We start from the raw sequence: 16,818 nt of genomic DNA, 5'->3' as shown, positions 1-16,818 counted from the left end.
CTGCAGTATCTGGGGCCCATGACCGTGTAGGACACTTTGGGTGGTACAGAGAGTTTTGAAGTGAATTCTCTGTTCAATCAGCAACCAATGTAGGCAGCAAAGGAGATGGGAGGTGTGACCATGCTTAGGAAGGGCGAAAAGAGTGCGGCAGCTGCTTACTCCACACATGTATCACTCGGCCAGCAGCCCACGGGCCTCATCAGTGTGGCATCTTATCTGATGCTGCGTGCAGCAGCCCGAGTTATCTGTGTGCAATGCATCATTTTTAAGGAACAACGTCCGTATTCACAGCGCTTTCTGTCATAGGCTGGGCACTCATAGCTCTCTAAACATGTCACAATGTCCAGTGCGCCACTGCTTTAAATGAGCCGGTACCTGCACTTCTTTCATTTGAAAGGGAGAGTACCGGCACTGCTGCAATACATCTAATGGGAGAGTACCAGCACTTCTCAGCCCTGCTGCAATACATCTAATGGGAGAGTACCAGCACTTCTAAGCACTGCTGCAATACATCTAATGGGAGAGTACCTGCACTTCTCAGCACTGCTGCAATACATATAATGGGAGAGTACCTGCACTTCTAAGCACTGCTGCAATACATCTAATGGGAGAGTACCTGCACTTCTCAGCACTGCTGCAATACATATAATGGGAGAGTACCTGCACTTCTCAGCACTGCTGCAATACATCTAATGGGAGAGTAGCAGCACTTCTCAGCACTGCTGCAATACATCTAATGGGAGAGTACCTGCACTTCTCAGCACTGCTGCAATGCATTTAATGGGAGAGTACCAGCACTTCTCAGCACTGCTGCAATACATCTAACGGGAGAGTACCAGCACTTCTCAGCACTGCTGCAATACATCTAACGGGAGAGTAGCAGCACTTCTCAGCACTGCTGCAATACATCTAACGGGAGAGTACCAGCACTTCTCAGCACTGCTGCAATACATCTAATGGGAGAGTACTGGCACTTCTCAGCACGTCTGCAATGCATTTAAGGGGAGAGTACCAGCACTTCTCAGCACTGCTGCAATACATCTAATGGGAGAGTACCAGCACTTCTCAGCACTGCTGCAATACATCTAATGGGAGAGTACCAGCACTTCTCAGCCCTGATGCAATACATCTAATGGGAGAGTACCAGCACTTCTAAGCACTGCTGCAATACATCTAATGGGAGAGTACCTGCACTTCTCAGCACTGCTGCAATACATATAATGGTAGAGTACCTGCACTTCTCAGCACTGCTGCAATACATCTAATGGGAGAGTACCTGCACTTCTCAGCACTGCTGCAATACATCTAATGGGAGAGTAGCAGCACTTCTCAGCACTGCTGCAATACATCTAATGGGAGAGTACCTGCACTTCTCAGCACTGCTGCAATGCATTTAATGGGAGAGTACCAGCACTTCTCAGCACTGCTGCAATACATCTAACGGGAGAGTACCAGCACTTCTCAGCACTGCTGCAATACATCTAATGGGAGAGTACCAGCACTTCTCAGCACTGCTGCAATACATCTAATGGGAGAGTACTGGCACTTCTCAGCACGTCTGCAATGCATTTAAGGGGAGAGTACCAGCACTTCTCAGCACTGCTGCAATACATCTAATGGGAGAGTACCAGCACTTCTCAGCACTGCTGCAATACATCTAATGGGAGAGTAGCAGCACTTCTCAGCACTGCTGCAATACATCTAATGGGAGAGTACCAGCACTTCTCAGCACTGCTGCAATACATCTAATGGGAGAGTAGCAGCACTTCTCAGCACTGCTGCAATACATCTAATGGGAGAGTACCTGCACTTCTCAGCACTGCTGCAATACATCTAATGGGAGAGTACCTGCACTTCTCAGCACTGCTGCAATACATCTAATGGGAGAGTAGCAGCACTTCTCAGCACTGCTGCAATACATCTAATGGGAGAGTACCTGCACTTCTCAGCACTGCTGCAATACATCTAATGGGAGAGTACCTGCACTTCTCAGCACTGCTGCAATACATCTAATGGGAGAGTACCTGCACTTCTCAGCACTGCTGCAATACATCTAATGGGAGAGTAGCAGCACTTCTCAGCATAGCTGCAATGCATTTAAGGGGAGAGTACCTGCACTTCTCAGCACTGCTGCAATACATCTAATGGGAGAGTACCAGCACTGCTGCAATACATCTAATGGGAGAGTACCGGCACTTCTCAGCACTGCTGCAATACATCTAATGGGAGAGTACCAGCACTTCTCAGCACTGCTGCAATACATCTAATGGGAGAGTACTGGCACTTCTCAGCACTGCTGCAATACATCTAACGGGAGAGTACCAGCACTTCTCAGCACTGCTGAAATGCATTTAATGGGAGAGTACCGGCCCTTCTCAGCACGTCTGCAATGCATTTAAGGGGAGAGTACCGGCCCTTCTCAGCACGTCTGCAATGCATTTAATGGGAGAGTACTAGCACTTCTCGGCACTGCTGCAATGCATTTAATGGGAGAGTACCAGCACATCTCAGCACTGCTGAAATGCATTTAATGGGAGAGTACCGGCCCTTCTCAGCACGTCTGCAATGCATTTAAGGGGAGAGTACCGGCCCTTCTCAGCACGTCTGCAATGCATTTAATGGGAGAGTACCAGCACTTCTCAGCACGTCTGCAATGCATTTAATTGGAGAGCACCAGCACATCTCAGCACTGCTGAAATGCATTTAATGGGAGAGTACCGGCCCTTCTCAGCACGTCTGCAATGCATTTAATGGGAGAGTACCAGCACTTCTCGGCACTGCTGCAATGCATTTAAGGGGAGAGTACCGGCCCTTCTCAGCACGTCTGCAATGCATTTAATGGGAGAGTACCAACACTTCTCAGCACTGCTGAAATGCATTTAATGGGAGAGTACTGGCAGTTCTTAGCACTGCTGCAATGCATTTAATGGGAGAGTACCGGCACTTCTCAGCACGTCTGCAATGCATTTAAGGGGAGAGTACCAGCCCTTCTCAGCACGTCTGCAATGCATTTAATGGGAGAGTACCAGCACTTCTCAGCACTGCTGCAATACATCTAATGGGAGAGTACCTGCACTTCTCAGCACTGCTGCAATACATCTAATGGGAGAGTACTGGCACTTCTCAGCACTGCTGCAATACATCTAACGGGAGAGTACCAGCACTTCTCAGCACTGCTGCAATACATCTAATGGGAGAGTACTGGCACTTCTCAGCACTGCTGCAATACATCTAACGGGAGAGTACCAGCACTTCTCAGCACTGCTGAAATGCATTTAATGGGAGAGTACCGGCCCTTCTCAGCACGTCTGCAATGCATTTAATGGGAGAGTACCGGCCCTTCTCAGCACGTCTGCAATGTATTTAATGGGAGAGTACTAGCACTTCTCGGCACTGCTGCAATACATCTAATGGGAGAGTACCAGCACATCTCAGCACTGCTGAAATGCATTTAATGGGAGAGTACCGGCCCTTCTCAGCACGTCTGCAATGCATTTAAGGGGAGAGTACCGGCCCTTCTCAGCACGTCTGCAATGCATTTAATGGGAGAGTACCAGCACATCTCAGCACTGCTGAAATGCATTTAATGGGAGAGTACCGGCCCTTCTCAGCACGTCTGCAATGCATTTAATGGGAGAGTACCAGCACTTCTCGGCACTGCTGAAATGCATTTAATGGGAGAGTACCGGCACTTCTCAGCACGTCTGCAATGCATTTAATGGGAGAGTACCAGCACTTCTCGGCACTGCTGCAATGCATTTAAGGGGAGAGTACCGGCCCTTCTCAGCACGTCTGCAATGCATTTAATGGGAGAGTACCAGCACTTCTCAGCACTGCTGAAATGCATTTAATGGGAGAGTACTGGCAGTTCTTAGCACTGCTGCAATGCATTTAAGGGGAGAGTACCGGCCCTTCTCAGCACGTCTGCAATGCATTTAATGGGAGAGTACCAGCACTTCTCGGCACTGCTGCAATGCATTTAAGGGGAGAGTATCGGCCCTTCTCAGCACGTCTGCAATGCATTTAATGGGAGAGTACTGGCACTTCTCAGCACTGCTGCAATACATCTAACGGGAGAGTACCAGCACTTCTCAGCACTGCTGCAATACATCTAATGGGAGAGTACTGGCACTTCTCAGCACGTCTGCAATGCATTTAATGGGAGAGTACCAGCACTTCTCAGCACTGCTGCAATACATCTAATGGGAGAGTAGCAGCACTTCTCAGCACTACTGCAATACATCTAACGGGAGAGTACCAGCACTTCTCAGCACTGCTGCAATACATCTAATGGGAGAGTACTGGCACTTCTCAGCACTGCTGCAATACATCTAACGGGAGAGTACCAGCACTTCTCAGCACTGCTGAAATGCATTTAATGGGAGAGTACCGGCCCTTCTCAGCACGTCTGCAATGCATTTAATGGGAGAGTACCGGCCCTTCTCAGCATGTCTGCAATGCATTTAATGGGAGAGTACTAGCACTTCTCGGCACTGCTGCAATACATCTAATGGGAGAGTACCTGCACTTCTCAGCACTGCTGCAATACATCTAATGGGAGAGTACCTGCACTTCTCAGCACTGCTGCAATACATCTAATGGGAGAGTACCTGCACTTCTCAGCACTGCTGCAATACATCTAATGGGAGAGTACCAGCACTTCTCAGCACTGCTGCAATACATCTAACGGGAGAGTACCAGCACTTCTCAGCACTGCTGCAATACATCTAATGGGAGAGTACTGGCACTTCTCAGCACTGCTGCAATACATCTAACGGGAGAGTACCAGCACTTCTCAGCACTGCTGAAATGCATTTAATGGGAGAGTACCGGCCCTTCTCAGCACGTCTGCAATGCATTTAAGGGGAGAGTACCGGCCCTTCTCAGCACGTCTGCAATGCATTTAATGGGAGAGTACTAGCACTTCTCGGCACTGCTGCAATGCATTTAATGGGAGAGTACCAGCACATCTCAGCACTGCTGAAATGCATTTAATGGGAGAGTACCGGCCCTTCTCAGCACGTCTGCAATGCATTTAAGGGGAGAGTACCGGCCCTTCTCAGCACGTCTGCAATGCATTTAATGGGAGAGTACCAGCACTTCTCAGCACGTCTGCAATGCATTTAATTGGAGAGCACCAGCACATCTCAGCACTGCTGAAATGCATTTAATGGGAGAGTACCGGCCCTTCTCAGCACGTCTGCAATGCATTTAATGGGAGAGTACCAGCACTTCTCGGCACTGCTGCAATGCATTTAAGGGGAGAGTACCAGCCCTTCTCAGCACGTCTGCAATGCATTTAATGGGAGAGTACCAGCACTTCTCAGCACTGCTGAAATGCATTTAATGGGAGAGTACTGGCAGTTCTTAGCACTGCTGCAATGCATTTAATGGGAGAGTACCGGCACTTCTCAGCACGTCTGCAATGCATTTAAGGGGAGAGTACCGGCCCTTCTCAGCACGTCTGCAATGCATTTAATGGGAGAGTACCAGCACTTCTCGGCACTGCTGCAATGCATTTAAGGGGAGAGTATCGGCCCTTCTCAGCACGTCTGCAATGCATTTAATGGGAGAGTACCAGCACTTCTCAGCACTGCTGCAATACATCTAATGGGAGAGTACCTGCACTTCTCAGCACTGCTGCAATACATCTAATGGGAGAGTACTGGCACTTCTCAGCACTGCTGCAATACATCTAACGGGAGAGTACCAGCACTTCTCAACACTGCTGCAATACATCTAATGGGAGAGTACTGGCACTTCTCAGCACTGCTGCAATACATCTAACGGGAGAGTACCAGCACTTCTCAGCACTGCTGAAATGCATTTAATGGGAGAGTACCGGCCCTTCTCAGCACGTCTGCAATGCATTTAATGGGAGAGTACCGGCCCTTCTCAGCACGTCTGCAATGCATTTAATGGGAGAGTACTAGCACTTCTCGGCACTGCTGCAATACATCTAATGGGAGAGTACCAGCACATCTCAGCACTGCTGAAATGCATTTAATGGGAGAGTACCGGCCCTTCTCAGCACGTCTGCAATGCATTTAAGGGGAGAGTACCGGCCCTTCTCAGCACGTCTGCAATGCATTTAATGGGAGAGTACCAGCACATCTCAGCACTGCTGAAATGCATTTAATGGGAGAGTACCGGCCCTTCTCAGCACGTCTGCAATGCATTTAATGGGAGAGTACCAGCACTTCTCGGCACTGCTGCAATGCATTTAAGGGGAGAGTATCGGCCCTTCTCAGCACGTCTGCAATGCATTTAATGGGAGAGTACCAGCACTTCTCAGCACTGCTGAAATGCATTTAATGGGAGAGTACTGGCAGTTCTTAGCACTGCTGCAATGCATTTAATGGGAGAGTACCGGCACTTCTCAGCACGTCTGCAATGCATTTAAGGGGAGAGTACCGGCCCTTCTCAGCACGTCTGCAATGCATTTAATTGGAGAGCACCAGCACATCTCAGCACTGCTGAAATGCATTTAATGGGAGAGTACCGGCCCTTCTCAGCACGTCTGCAATGCATTTAATGGGAGAGTACCAGCACTTCTCGGCACTGCTGCAATGCATTTAAGGGGAGAGTACCGGCCCTTCTCAGCACGTCTGCAATGCATTTAATGGGAGAGTACTGGCACCTCTCAGCACTGCTGCAATACATCTAACGGGAGAGTACCAGCACTTCTCAGCACTGCTGCAATACATCTAATGGGAGAGTACTGGCACTTCTCAGCACGTCTGCAATGCATTTAATGGGAGAGTACCAGCACTTCTCAGCACTGCTGCAATACATCTAATGGGAGAGTAGCAGCACTTCTCAGCACTGCTGCAATACATCTAATGGGAGAGTACTGGCACTTCTCAGCACTGCTGCAATACATCTAACGGGAGAGTACCAGCACTTCTCAGCACTGCTGAAATGCATTTAATGGGAGAGTACCGGCCCTTCTCAGCACGTCTGCAATGCATTTAATGGGAGAGTACCGGCCCTTCTCAGCACGTCTGCAATGCATTTAATGGGAGAGTACTAGCACTTCTCGGCACTGCTGCAATACATCTAATGGGAGAGTACCAGCACATCTCAGCACTGCTGAAATGCATTTAATGGGAGAGTACCGGCCCTTCTCAGCACGTCTGCAATGCATTTAAGGGGAGAGTACCGGCCCTTCTCAGCACGCCTGCAATGCATTTAATGGGAGAGTACCAGCACATCTCAGCACTGCTGAAATGCATTTAATGGGAGAGTACCGGCCCTTCTCAGCACGTCTGCAATGCATTTAATGGGAGAGTACCAGCACTTCTCGGCACTGCTGCAATGCATTTAAGGGGAGAGTACCGGCCCTTCTCAGCACGTCTGCAATGCATTTAATGGGAGAGTACCAGCACTTCTCAGCACTGCTGAAATGCATTTAATGGGAGAGTACTGGCAGTTCTTAGCACTGCTGCAATGCATTTAATGGGAGAGTACCTGCACTTCTCAGCACGTCTGCAATGCATTTAAGGGGAGAGTACCGGCCCTTCTCAGCACGTCTGCAATGCATTTAATGGGAGAGTACCAGCACTTCTCGGCACCTCTGCAATGCATTTAAGGGGAGAGTATCGGCCCTTCTCAGCACGTCTGCAATGCATTTAATGGGAGAGTACCAGCACTTCTCAGCACTGCTGAAATGCATTTAATGGGAGAGTACTGGCACTTCTTAGCACTGCTGCAATGCATTTAATGGGAGAGTACCGGCACTTCTCAGCACGTCTGCAATGCATTTAATTGGAGAGCACCAGCACTTCTCGGCACTGCTGCAATGCATTTAAGGGGAGAGTACCGGCCCTTCTCAGCACGTCTGCAATGCATTTAATGGGAGAGTAGCAGCACTTCTCAGCACTGCTGAAATGCATTTAATGGGAGAGTGCCTGCACTTCCTAGGACTGCTGCAACGCATTTAAGGGGAGAGTACCAGCACTTCATAGTACTGCTGCAATGCATTTAATGGGAGATTACCAGCACTTCATAGTACTGCTGCAATGCAATTAATGGGAGAGTGCCGGCACTTCCTAGGACTGCTGCAAAGCATTTAATGGGAGAGTACTGGCACTTCTCAGCACTGCTGCAATACATTTGATGGGAGAGTACCAGCACTTTTCGGCACTCCTGCAATGCATTTAATGGAAAGTACCAGCACTTCTCAGCACTGCTGCAGTACATTTAATGGGAGGGTAGGACACTTCTTGGCAGTGCTACAATGTGTTTAATCGGAGAGTACTGACACTTCACAGGTGCAAACAAGTACTCTAAATAGTGAGTGTCTTGTCTGTTTCCATTTAAAGCACTGCAGTGCACTAACCAGGATTAATGTCCCCACCCGCCTGGGTTCTCACAGGCCTCTTTCGTGTCATCCGTGCGCGATACTTTGGCAGTCCCTGGACAGCTCAACATCTTCTTCTCATATGCTCAGCATTTCATCAGCGAGTGATGGGTGGGGCAGTTGCAGACATAGTACTCTCTTCTCATCACATGCTCAGCATATCATCAGTGAGGGGTGCGTGGGGTTGTCCCAGGACAGATCACCCGTTTCTCCTCCCATGCTCAATATATCATCATCAAGTGGGGCGTAGAGGGGTCCTAGGATAGCTCGCCCTCTTCTCCTCCCATGCTCTGCATATCATCATCAAGTGGGGCGTAGAGGGGTCCTAGGATAGCTCGCCCTCTTCTCCTCTCATGCTTAGCATTTCGTCATCAACTGGGCGTAGAGGGGGTCACAAGACAGCTCGCCTTCTTTTCCTCTCATGCTCAGCATATCATCATCAGTAAGAGGGGTATGGGGGGTGTCCCAGGAATGGCTCTCCCTGTTCCGGCCCCTCTCCCTTGCTCAGTATATCATCTCTTAGGGAGACCTGGTCAGTCCCGGGAGAGTCCTGCCTGTGCCCCTCTCTTGCTCATCCTATCATCAACGAATGCCTCGTGGGGGATCCCTGGACCACTCTCCCTGCCCCGGCCCCTCTCACATTGATCCGAGAAATGTCATCTTTTGGCCTTACATTATTATCCTTAAACCCCACGCACTAAGCAGGACACTCCTTGAAGCAATTTTTTTTACCACAATATCTCACTTTGTGGTACCTTTCAAGTTGAATTATCATTTTCTTAGTCCATCCATTTCTACTAATATACAAAATAAACGGTAAAGAAAAATACCCGCTAGAAACCTTACAATCTAGTTTATCACCTCCACCTAGTGTCAGCAATTATATTGTCTCTATGGTTGTCTCTTCCCTTATCCTCACTCCCTCTCCTCCCCTACCCCCCCTACTTTCTCTCGCCTTTCACTCCTCAACTAATTGTATTGCTGATTGTTTGATTTAATGTTTACTTGTTTATTTTCTTCTAGTATATTGTTGAACCACATTGTTGCACTTCCTGTCGTCTCTCCTATCGTCTCCTACCGCATCCTAACTCTATTAATGTCTCTCCCTCCCTCCTCTCTCAATGTTTTGAGACTGAACTATTTTGTCTGATGCCCGATGGAGCTACTTGGTTTATCTATAGGGGAGATGGGCCGTGGATTCCCTCCTGGGTCCTCACCTACCCAGTCGGTCTTTAGGCAGACTACTTTTCGTCTCTCCTTATTGTCTCTTCCCTAGCCCCTATCCCTTGAATCTCTCCCCTTGGCTGCTACTCTGCCTAGCCCCTTGTCCTTTGTGCCCTTTGACTAAGCACTCCTTCTCCCCTTGTTGGGGAAAGATCCAATATTTATACTCTGGAGTCTCAGCGAACCCGCTGAGTGAGTCCACTGCGCCAAGGGAGCCACTCCCACTTGAGGTATGGTATGGCCCCCCTTGCCAAAGCACTCCCTCTCCCCTTTTTGGGGAATGTAATGTAATGTAATGTATAGGCATTTATATAGCGCACTACTTACCCGGAGGGTCCCAAGGCGCTTCGACCGCTGCGAAACCCTTCCTGGCTTCCCTGCGAGATGGTCCCTTAATGGGTATCTCCAGGGTGAGACCAGGCATCCCCGGCGGTCTGGTGGGGCCGTTAGTGAGGATGAGGCAAGCTAATGCCCAGAGTTGCCGAGTGTGATCGCGGATCAGAGTGGGCACCGAGGCGAGAGAATTATCGAGTCCGCTGACCCTGGTCCAGAAACCTGCCGCGCCGGGAATCGAACCCTGGTCCCGGGCCGTCCTCTGCTCTCGGGTCTGCCGCCTCTAACCAGTGAGCCACACTACTTCACAAGGATCCAGTATGTAGGCCTTGGAGTCTCAAAGACCCCTCTGAGAGAGTCCACTGCGTAAAGGGAGCCTCTCGCAATAGGGATAGGGAAGGGACACCACTTCCCCTGGGATCACAGCTTACTGGACTTTGGACGTTGCCTTGACTCGTCTACCGGTTTGTGTCCCCGTCACCCTTCCCCTCTTCTCCCCATGCTGTGTCTCTCACCCTCCCCTCACCTCCCCTCCCTTTTCCCACCATCTTTATCTGTCTACTTCCCCTACTCCAACCCCCCCTGAATCTCTCCCCTTGCCTTCTTTCCCCCTTATGTTTTTGTACTTATTGTTTTTCTCGACCTTACAAGTAACTATGTTGCCGTGCTCTAAGAACTGTGTAACCTTTGTAACGATGTAACCTGTACCTATGATCGTATGCTCATGTAAAGCGCTCCGATACCTCCAGCTCTAGCCAGCGCTACATAAAACTTTTAAGATTAAAATAAAATAAATAAACGAAATGCCCGTGCTTCACATGGCAGTGACCTCTCCTCTCCTCCTCCACAGGGCAATGACCAGATCCGGTTTGAACTGACCTGCTACGCGCTGTACCCCGAGGTGAAGGTAAGGACGAACCCCTATATGTACGAGCTGAATGGGGGTTCAGGGCAAGGCTCCCACTCCAATGCTTGGTCCTAAAGAGAACTGTTTGGGGAATAGATTCCTTCTCATTGAGGCTGAAAAGAGGCGAGTCAAGACTTTACAGCAGGAAAAGTGTCATATCCGGAGCTGATATGAAACCGACTCTGCTGGTGAGACTTTAGGTGTCTGCCCCCCCCCCCTTAGTGTTTACTCCCTGTGGGGAGAATGTGGGGGGGGTCTCTATGAAGCCTAGGACCACCACCTTTGAACAGCCAGCAGATCCGCTAGGTAACCGCCCCAGTGAGGGTCATCCATGGGCGTAGGAAGTGTGGGAGATGCGGGGGATATATCCCCCCCCCCCCATATTTTGTAGTGGGGGGGACACGGGGGACAAGGGTGGGGGGGGGGACAAGGTGACACAAGAATTTCTCCTCCTTCTGACAGTCGCAGGGCCATTGGCACCTCAAAGCACTAGCACTTTGAGGTGCCAATAAGTGCTTTGAGGCGCCAATGGCCCTGCGACTGACACATGGGAGAGGGGAAATTCTTTTGTCAAAGCCTTTCACGTGCCGATGGCCCTTCACTTTTGTTGTGTTGCAAACCTCCAGGAATGTTCACACCTCGTCCTCCCCGCCATGGCTGCCTGCACTCTGCACTTCTAGGACAAAGGAGGAGAGACCGTTTGTTAATTGCTGTCTGCATGCTGCACCTCCTCACCCCCGACCGGACCCTACTTAGTTATTTTGAATGAGTAATTTAGCCGCTCAAAGGCTAATGTTTGGTGAAATGTAAATTTTGAGCAGTTGAACCTCGCCAGGAACATGAAAACCATTAGTATCAGACACCGTCTGAGCCCACTTCTGTTGGATGTCAGATGTTTTGGTCTGTCCTAATATTTACGTAATTAACACTTTAGATACCACTAATTTGTCTGAATCCTCTTATAGCACCACTCAGCCCAATCCAGGGTGTCAGAGCGCCTTACATCACACATGCACATTGGCAATAAAGCATATGTTTTAAAATCAATTAAGTGGATGTGTTACATAAGACAGGGTTACAATTTGAGGAGTCACATCCTTTCCTTCATAGTTCACTGTGCTATAATAGAAGGATTACAATTTATGAGCTGCAAATAACGAAAGGATCTCTGTGTTAAAAGCATTAACCCACTTACCCATCCATAAAAAATAAAGATCCTTCATCTGGGTGTCACATGATGTTCTTTGTGTCAGGCACATTAACCCTCCATGCTACTTTGACAAAACTGGAACTAGACAAACCACCTGTCTCTGCAGCAAGTGCATTAACCTCCAGAGTTATTTTACCATTATTATTCCCTCAGATTTTTGGGTACTTAAAGATCTGTGCAGCAGGCACCTTAACCCCATAAGATATTTTAGAATGCGGACTTTGCAAGCAATTAAGCAGAACAGATACACTGCCACGTTTCTCCTTGTTGACAATTTCTTTCTGGCAGAGTTTTAATAAATAAATGTGTAATCTGAGGCCTAGATCTTGCGCTGAATTGCAACACTTTTTTGGTACAACTCCGACGCAAGATCTAACTTGTTAAATATTGTAATATATACTCAAATGTACTCATGACAGACCTGCTTAACATATGAGGTCTTAAAATATGATGTCATTTTTTGTGATAGCACTTCCTGTGAGGTTGTGGGTTGTGATGTCACATGCTGTGATGTCACTTACATACTGCCTAACTTGGTTAGTGCCCCACTTGTATCCTGGTGGGAAAAGTACAATGGAGAATTAGTGTTGGTGGTTGTAGGAGGCTGGTTTAGTATATAGTGTACGCTCAGGAGTGATGCACTTGGCACTAATCCAGACAACCCTTATGGTGATTTTAGTGGTTTTTGATAACCATAGAAAGCTCTCCAAGTGGTAGCTGCGTAGAGCAACCTTCAGGCTTATCTTGAAGGAGTGTAAAGATTGGATGAAAAAGAACCACACAGTGTTTATAAAAATAGATCTATTTATTATGCAACACAATCACTAACAAATTGGCATATCTCCTACCCAGAGATATCAATAATCGAACAAAAATACTTCAAAATAATGAAGTCAGTAGCACAAATATACACTGGTCTCCAGGGGAAGACCAACCCATATACTAAGAAAGTGGAATATAAACTGCAAAGGAGAATGAGACTCGGACCAGAAGACTCGGAGGAGCTGGGGACATAAGGAACCACCCAAGGTAAGTACCCAGAACCCCCCGGAGGCTGTGTGCAGAGCGGAAACACAGCCACCTGCCCAATGGAAGTCAATGGAGAAGTCACTGTTGCAGTTTTAAATAAGAAGAACAAATCCCAGAGGACTCAGAAGAAACACTTTGGAAGTTTGGAAGTTGCAGACCCACCCCACCTGGAATCAGGTTACTTGCACAAGGAAAGCCAGGTGCATAGGGTGAAGTGACGTCGAAACCTGCCGTAGACGACAATAGAAGACTTTGAAAATGACTCTGGAGAAGCCTGTGAAGGAGTTTGGTGGAATCCAAGAGTAGACTCTTCAAGAGGAGAACCTGCAAGCAGAGGGGACAGAGTCTGTGCCACTCGGACGTGACCAGGAGGCACGGAAGCACAACGCCACCTATGCCTGGAGGTTTAGGAGTGAAGACAGTTACCTTGTCCCTGCAGCTATGAGGACCAGGCAATGCTGAAGAAGACCAGTAGCTGTGCACGAGCTGGCCCACATAAGGTGTCAGTGTCCAGGTGTCTAGTGGGAGCAGCAACAAGCCTTGGTAGCTGCAATTGGTGTGGAAAGCAAAAAGATGCAAACGTTGGGACCAGCAAGGTCCAAGGGACTCACCAACAGCAGGAGAATCATAGCAGGCCCTGAGCAAGCAGGGGAGCCCACTGGAGTAAAGGAAGACCCTTGAGAGGACCCACAGGCTGAAGGCACAGGAGTCGCAAGAGGACCTCAGGCAGCTCAGCAAAGATGGAGGCCCAGGTTGCAGAGGATGCAATGAGGATTCTGATCTTCAACGGATGAGGTACTGGAGGCTTGAGCTTTTTGTAGCCTGAAGATCTCTGGAATACAGAGCCAACCAGCATTGGCAATGGCAAGAAGACTGGGTGCACAGGGGTTCAGTCCCAGCGGCTCCAACGAGGGATAGTGTCCTCAAAATTGCAGAGAAGGCAGGTCAGGCCTCGAGGGAGCTGCAGAAACACCACCTGTGTTGCTGGGCCTTGGTAAGCCCGCAGAACGACAGGAGCGCAGACCAGTCATCTTCGTTGCGGTCCCTGCAGATGCAAGGGATGTCCTTGCGCTTGGACGCCTCCGGGCAGCAATCGCGCTCTACAAGTTTACAGGTTGATGCCTACAGGCCTTCTGGAGAACCTGGATGAAGCACAGACACAGACTACTCAGAAGACTTGACCGCAAGACCAGGAGCAGCAGGACTCTTCCTTGATGCAGTCTCGGCTCCAGTCAAAGCCCAACGAAGTTCAAGTGTCCAGACGGTCCAAGAGTGTTGTCTTGGTTTCAGAAGTGATTCTTGTTCTACAATGAGTATGAGGACCCTCCCATAGTGGAGAACTTCGGTACCCTATAGAAAGCGTTAGAACTTCACCACGGTCCCTCCTAGAGGAGGGGCTGGACAGAGGGGATGATCCTGTTCTTTGGCCTTTCTCCAGGTTCTTGCCAGAGCAGGAAACAAGGGTTCCTGAACTGGCTCAAACTTGAGTATGCAAAGAGGGACTCACGTATGCCCTTCATAAGTCTGGATGCCTGGAAGCGATCCCAACACAGCCCAATACACTGAATCCTGTCTGGTAGGGGTCACAACTCCTGTGACAGTAAACCTACTGTTCTGCCTTCCCCCTGCTTAAGCTCAGCTCAGTGGCCGGAGGGTAGAATCATGTCTGTGGCTGGCAGTAGCACTAGCTTGCTGGCAGACCCTAAGAAACTGTTACTGGGCGTACATGGGGGTCTCCTAAAGAGCACCCCAGTACATGGGATCATACTGCTAGCACCGGACATTGCAGATTTGGAGCAGAGCACATGGCTTGTTTCAGGTCATCAAATGTCTTCTGACCGCCAACTGTCCACCGAACTTTCTTAGGCATTCTTTTGGGGGGTGAGATCATTAAGGGGTGTTGCTATGGATCCATAGCCCTTAACAAACCTTCCATCGTACTCATTCAGGCCCAAGAAAGCTCAGACACGAGTCGGAGTAGTGGGAGCAACCCAGTCCATGATGGTCTAAATTTTGCTCTCCAATGTTGGAAGTTGGCCTCCAACTACAAGGTGGCCTGAGTACACAACTTTACTCTGCCATAATCTCCATAGTGAGGCCTGCCTTCTGCAAGGCCTCGAGTAGCCAAGTACATTTCTGAGGTATACCAGGTGATCCTCCCAGGTGGAGCTAAAGACAGATATATCATCTAGATCTGCTGCACTATAGATTTCCAGTCCTGTTAAGCCTTTATTCACCATCCTCTGAAATGTGTCATATGCATTTTTCAAACCAAAAGGTATCACAATACATTGATAATGCCCACTGGGGTTTGAACATGCTGTTTTAGGTTTGGCATCCTCATAAAGTCTGATTTGCCAATAACCAGCAGTGAGGTCAAATGTACTGACACATCTGGCAGAGTCCAAAGTATCAATCAGTTCATCTGTCCCGGGAATTGGATAGGCATCAGTTCTAGTGACTGCATTGAGACCTCTATAGTCAACACAAAACCTCATCTCTCTCTTACCATTCTGGATATGAGCTACAGGGCTAGCCTAAGGGCTATATGAAGGCTCAATGAGCCCCTCCAACTCCAGCATCTTTTGGGATTCTTTTCTGATGCAATTTCTGACATGGCCAGGCTGTCTGCAAATGGTGCTCTTCAAAGGTAGACTGTCATCTGTGTCCACTTCATGGCTACACCATGTGGTTTGACTGGGTATCAGAGAAAGAGACAAGGAAACTGATTGAGAACATGTATGTAATCAGCTTGCTGTTGATCAGTGAGTCTGTCTGCCAAGACTACTCCTTCAACGGATCCATCAACAGGGTCCTGAGAGAAAAGATCAGGGAGAGGGTCACTTTCTTCCTCCTGACCCTCATCAGAGGCCACGAGCATCCTCATGTCAGCCCCATCAATAAACGTTTTCAGGTGATTCACATGATGCACCCTGTTGGGACTTCTTGGAGTACCTAGGTCAACTAAGTAGGTGACCTCACCTTTCTTTTCCAGTATAGTGTGGGGGACACTCCACTTGTCTTGAAAAGCTGCATTTTCTCCCTTTACAGTTTTCTCTACCTTTGTTTGCAAAGGAGAGCCAAAGGATAGCTGCCCAGCGCCCCCGAGGAATCTTCTGAACTTTACAGGCCCTCTCTAAAGCAGAAACCCACTGGATGTCATCACCCTCCTGGTAAGGAGGGACTATCCTGTCCAGTCCAAGTGTCCAAGGGATCTTCCCTAACTCTAAGTTCACTAGTCCTGCCACCATGGGATTATAATACTAAATTCTTCCTAGCCCTCTGCACTTCTAGGGGGTCCTTATCTAGGCCAACTCCTTCTTGATCCTGAGCTTGGCTCGCTAAAGTTTGAGCAGGTGGTATTTCCTTTCTAAAACATTTCCCACTTCCTGCCAGACATGGAAGTTCCTATTGAAGTGGCAGAGGAGGGTGAATTAACTGAGGAGGACCTGGACTTCCCCTGAACCTTTTGTACCCTCCCAGGAGGAATAACGGGGGTCATACCTCTAGGGCCTCCCCCTGTGCCACTAGAACTATTCCCTGGGGGACTAGAGTTCTCCAGTAAGGGGCCTCCAGACTCCTCCTGGAAATGCTCAGAAACAGAGTTTGGCTCATCTTCAGGAGCTTCCCCATCCATATCCAAGTTATCCTGCCCATCTGACCTTTTTTCTTGGCAGCAATTACTGTTCCCCAAAGATGACTTCACTGTTAGTACCCAACTCTCCAAATGTCTCTTGTAAATAAATCATCAGT

General features: G+C 48.8%; 1 protein-coding gene across 2 annotated transcripts in view; it reads left to right on the top strand.

Annotated features, from left to right (window-relative positions):
• ASS1 (argininosuccinate synthase 1) overlaps nt 1–16,818 on the top strand; it is a 286,380-nt gene that overhangs the window by 108,727 nt on the left and 160,835 nt on the right. For both annotated transcript variants that reach the window (XM_086924816.1, XM_086924817.1), the window contains exon 6: nt 10,770–10,826. In XM_086924816.1, the coding sequence (XP_086780942.1) occupies nt 10,770–10,826 (57 nt within the window). The remainder of the gene's footprint in view (nt 1–10,769; nt 10,827–16,818) is intronic.

Source organism: Lissotriton vulgaris, chromosome 5 (assembly GCF_964263255.1).
Source record: "Lissotriton vulgaris chromosome 5, aLisVul1.2, whole genome shotgun sequence".
NCBI classification, from domain to species: Eukaryota; Metazoa; Chordata; class Amphibia; order Caudata; family Salamandridae; genus Lissotriton; species Lissotriton vulgaris.
The sequence above is the reverse complement of the archived record's forward strand: the minus strand, read 5'-3'. Positions and strand labels throughout refer to the sequence as shown.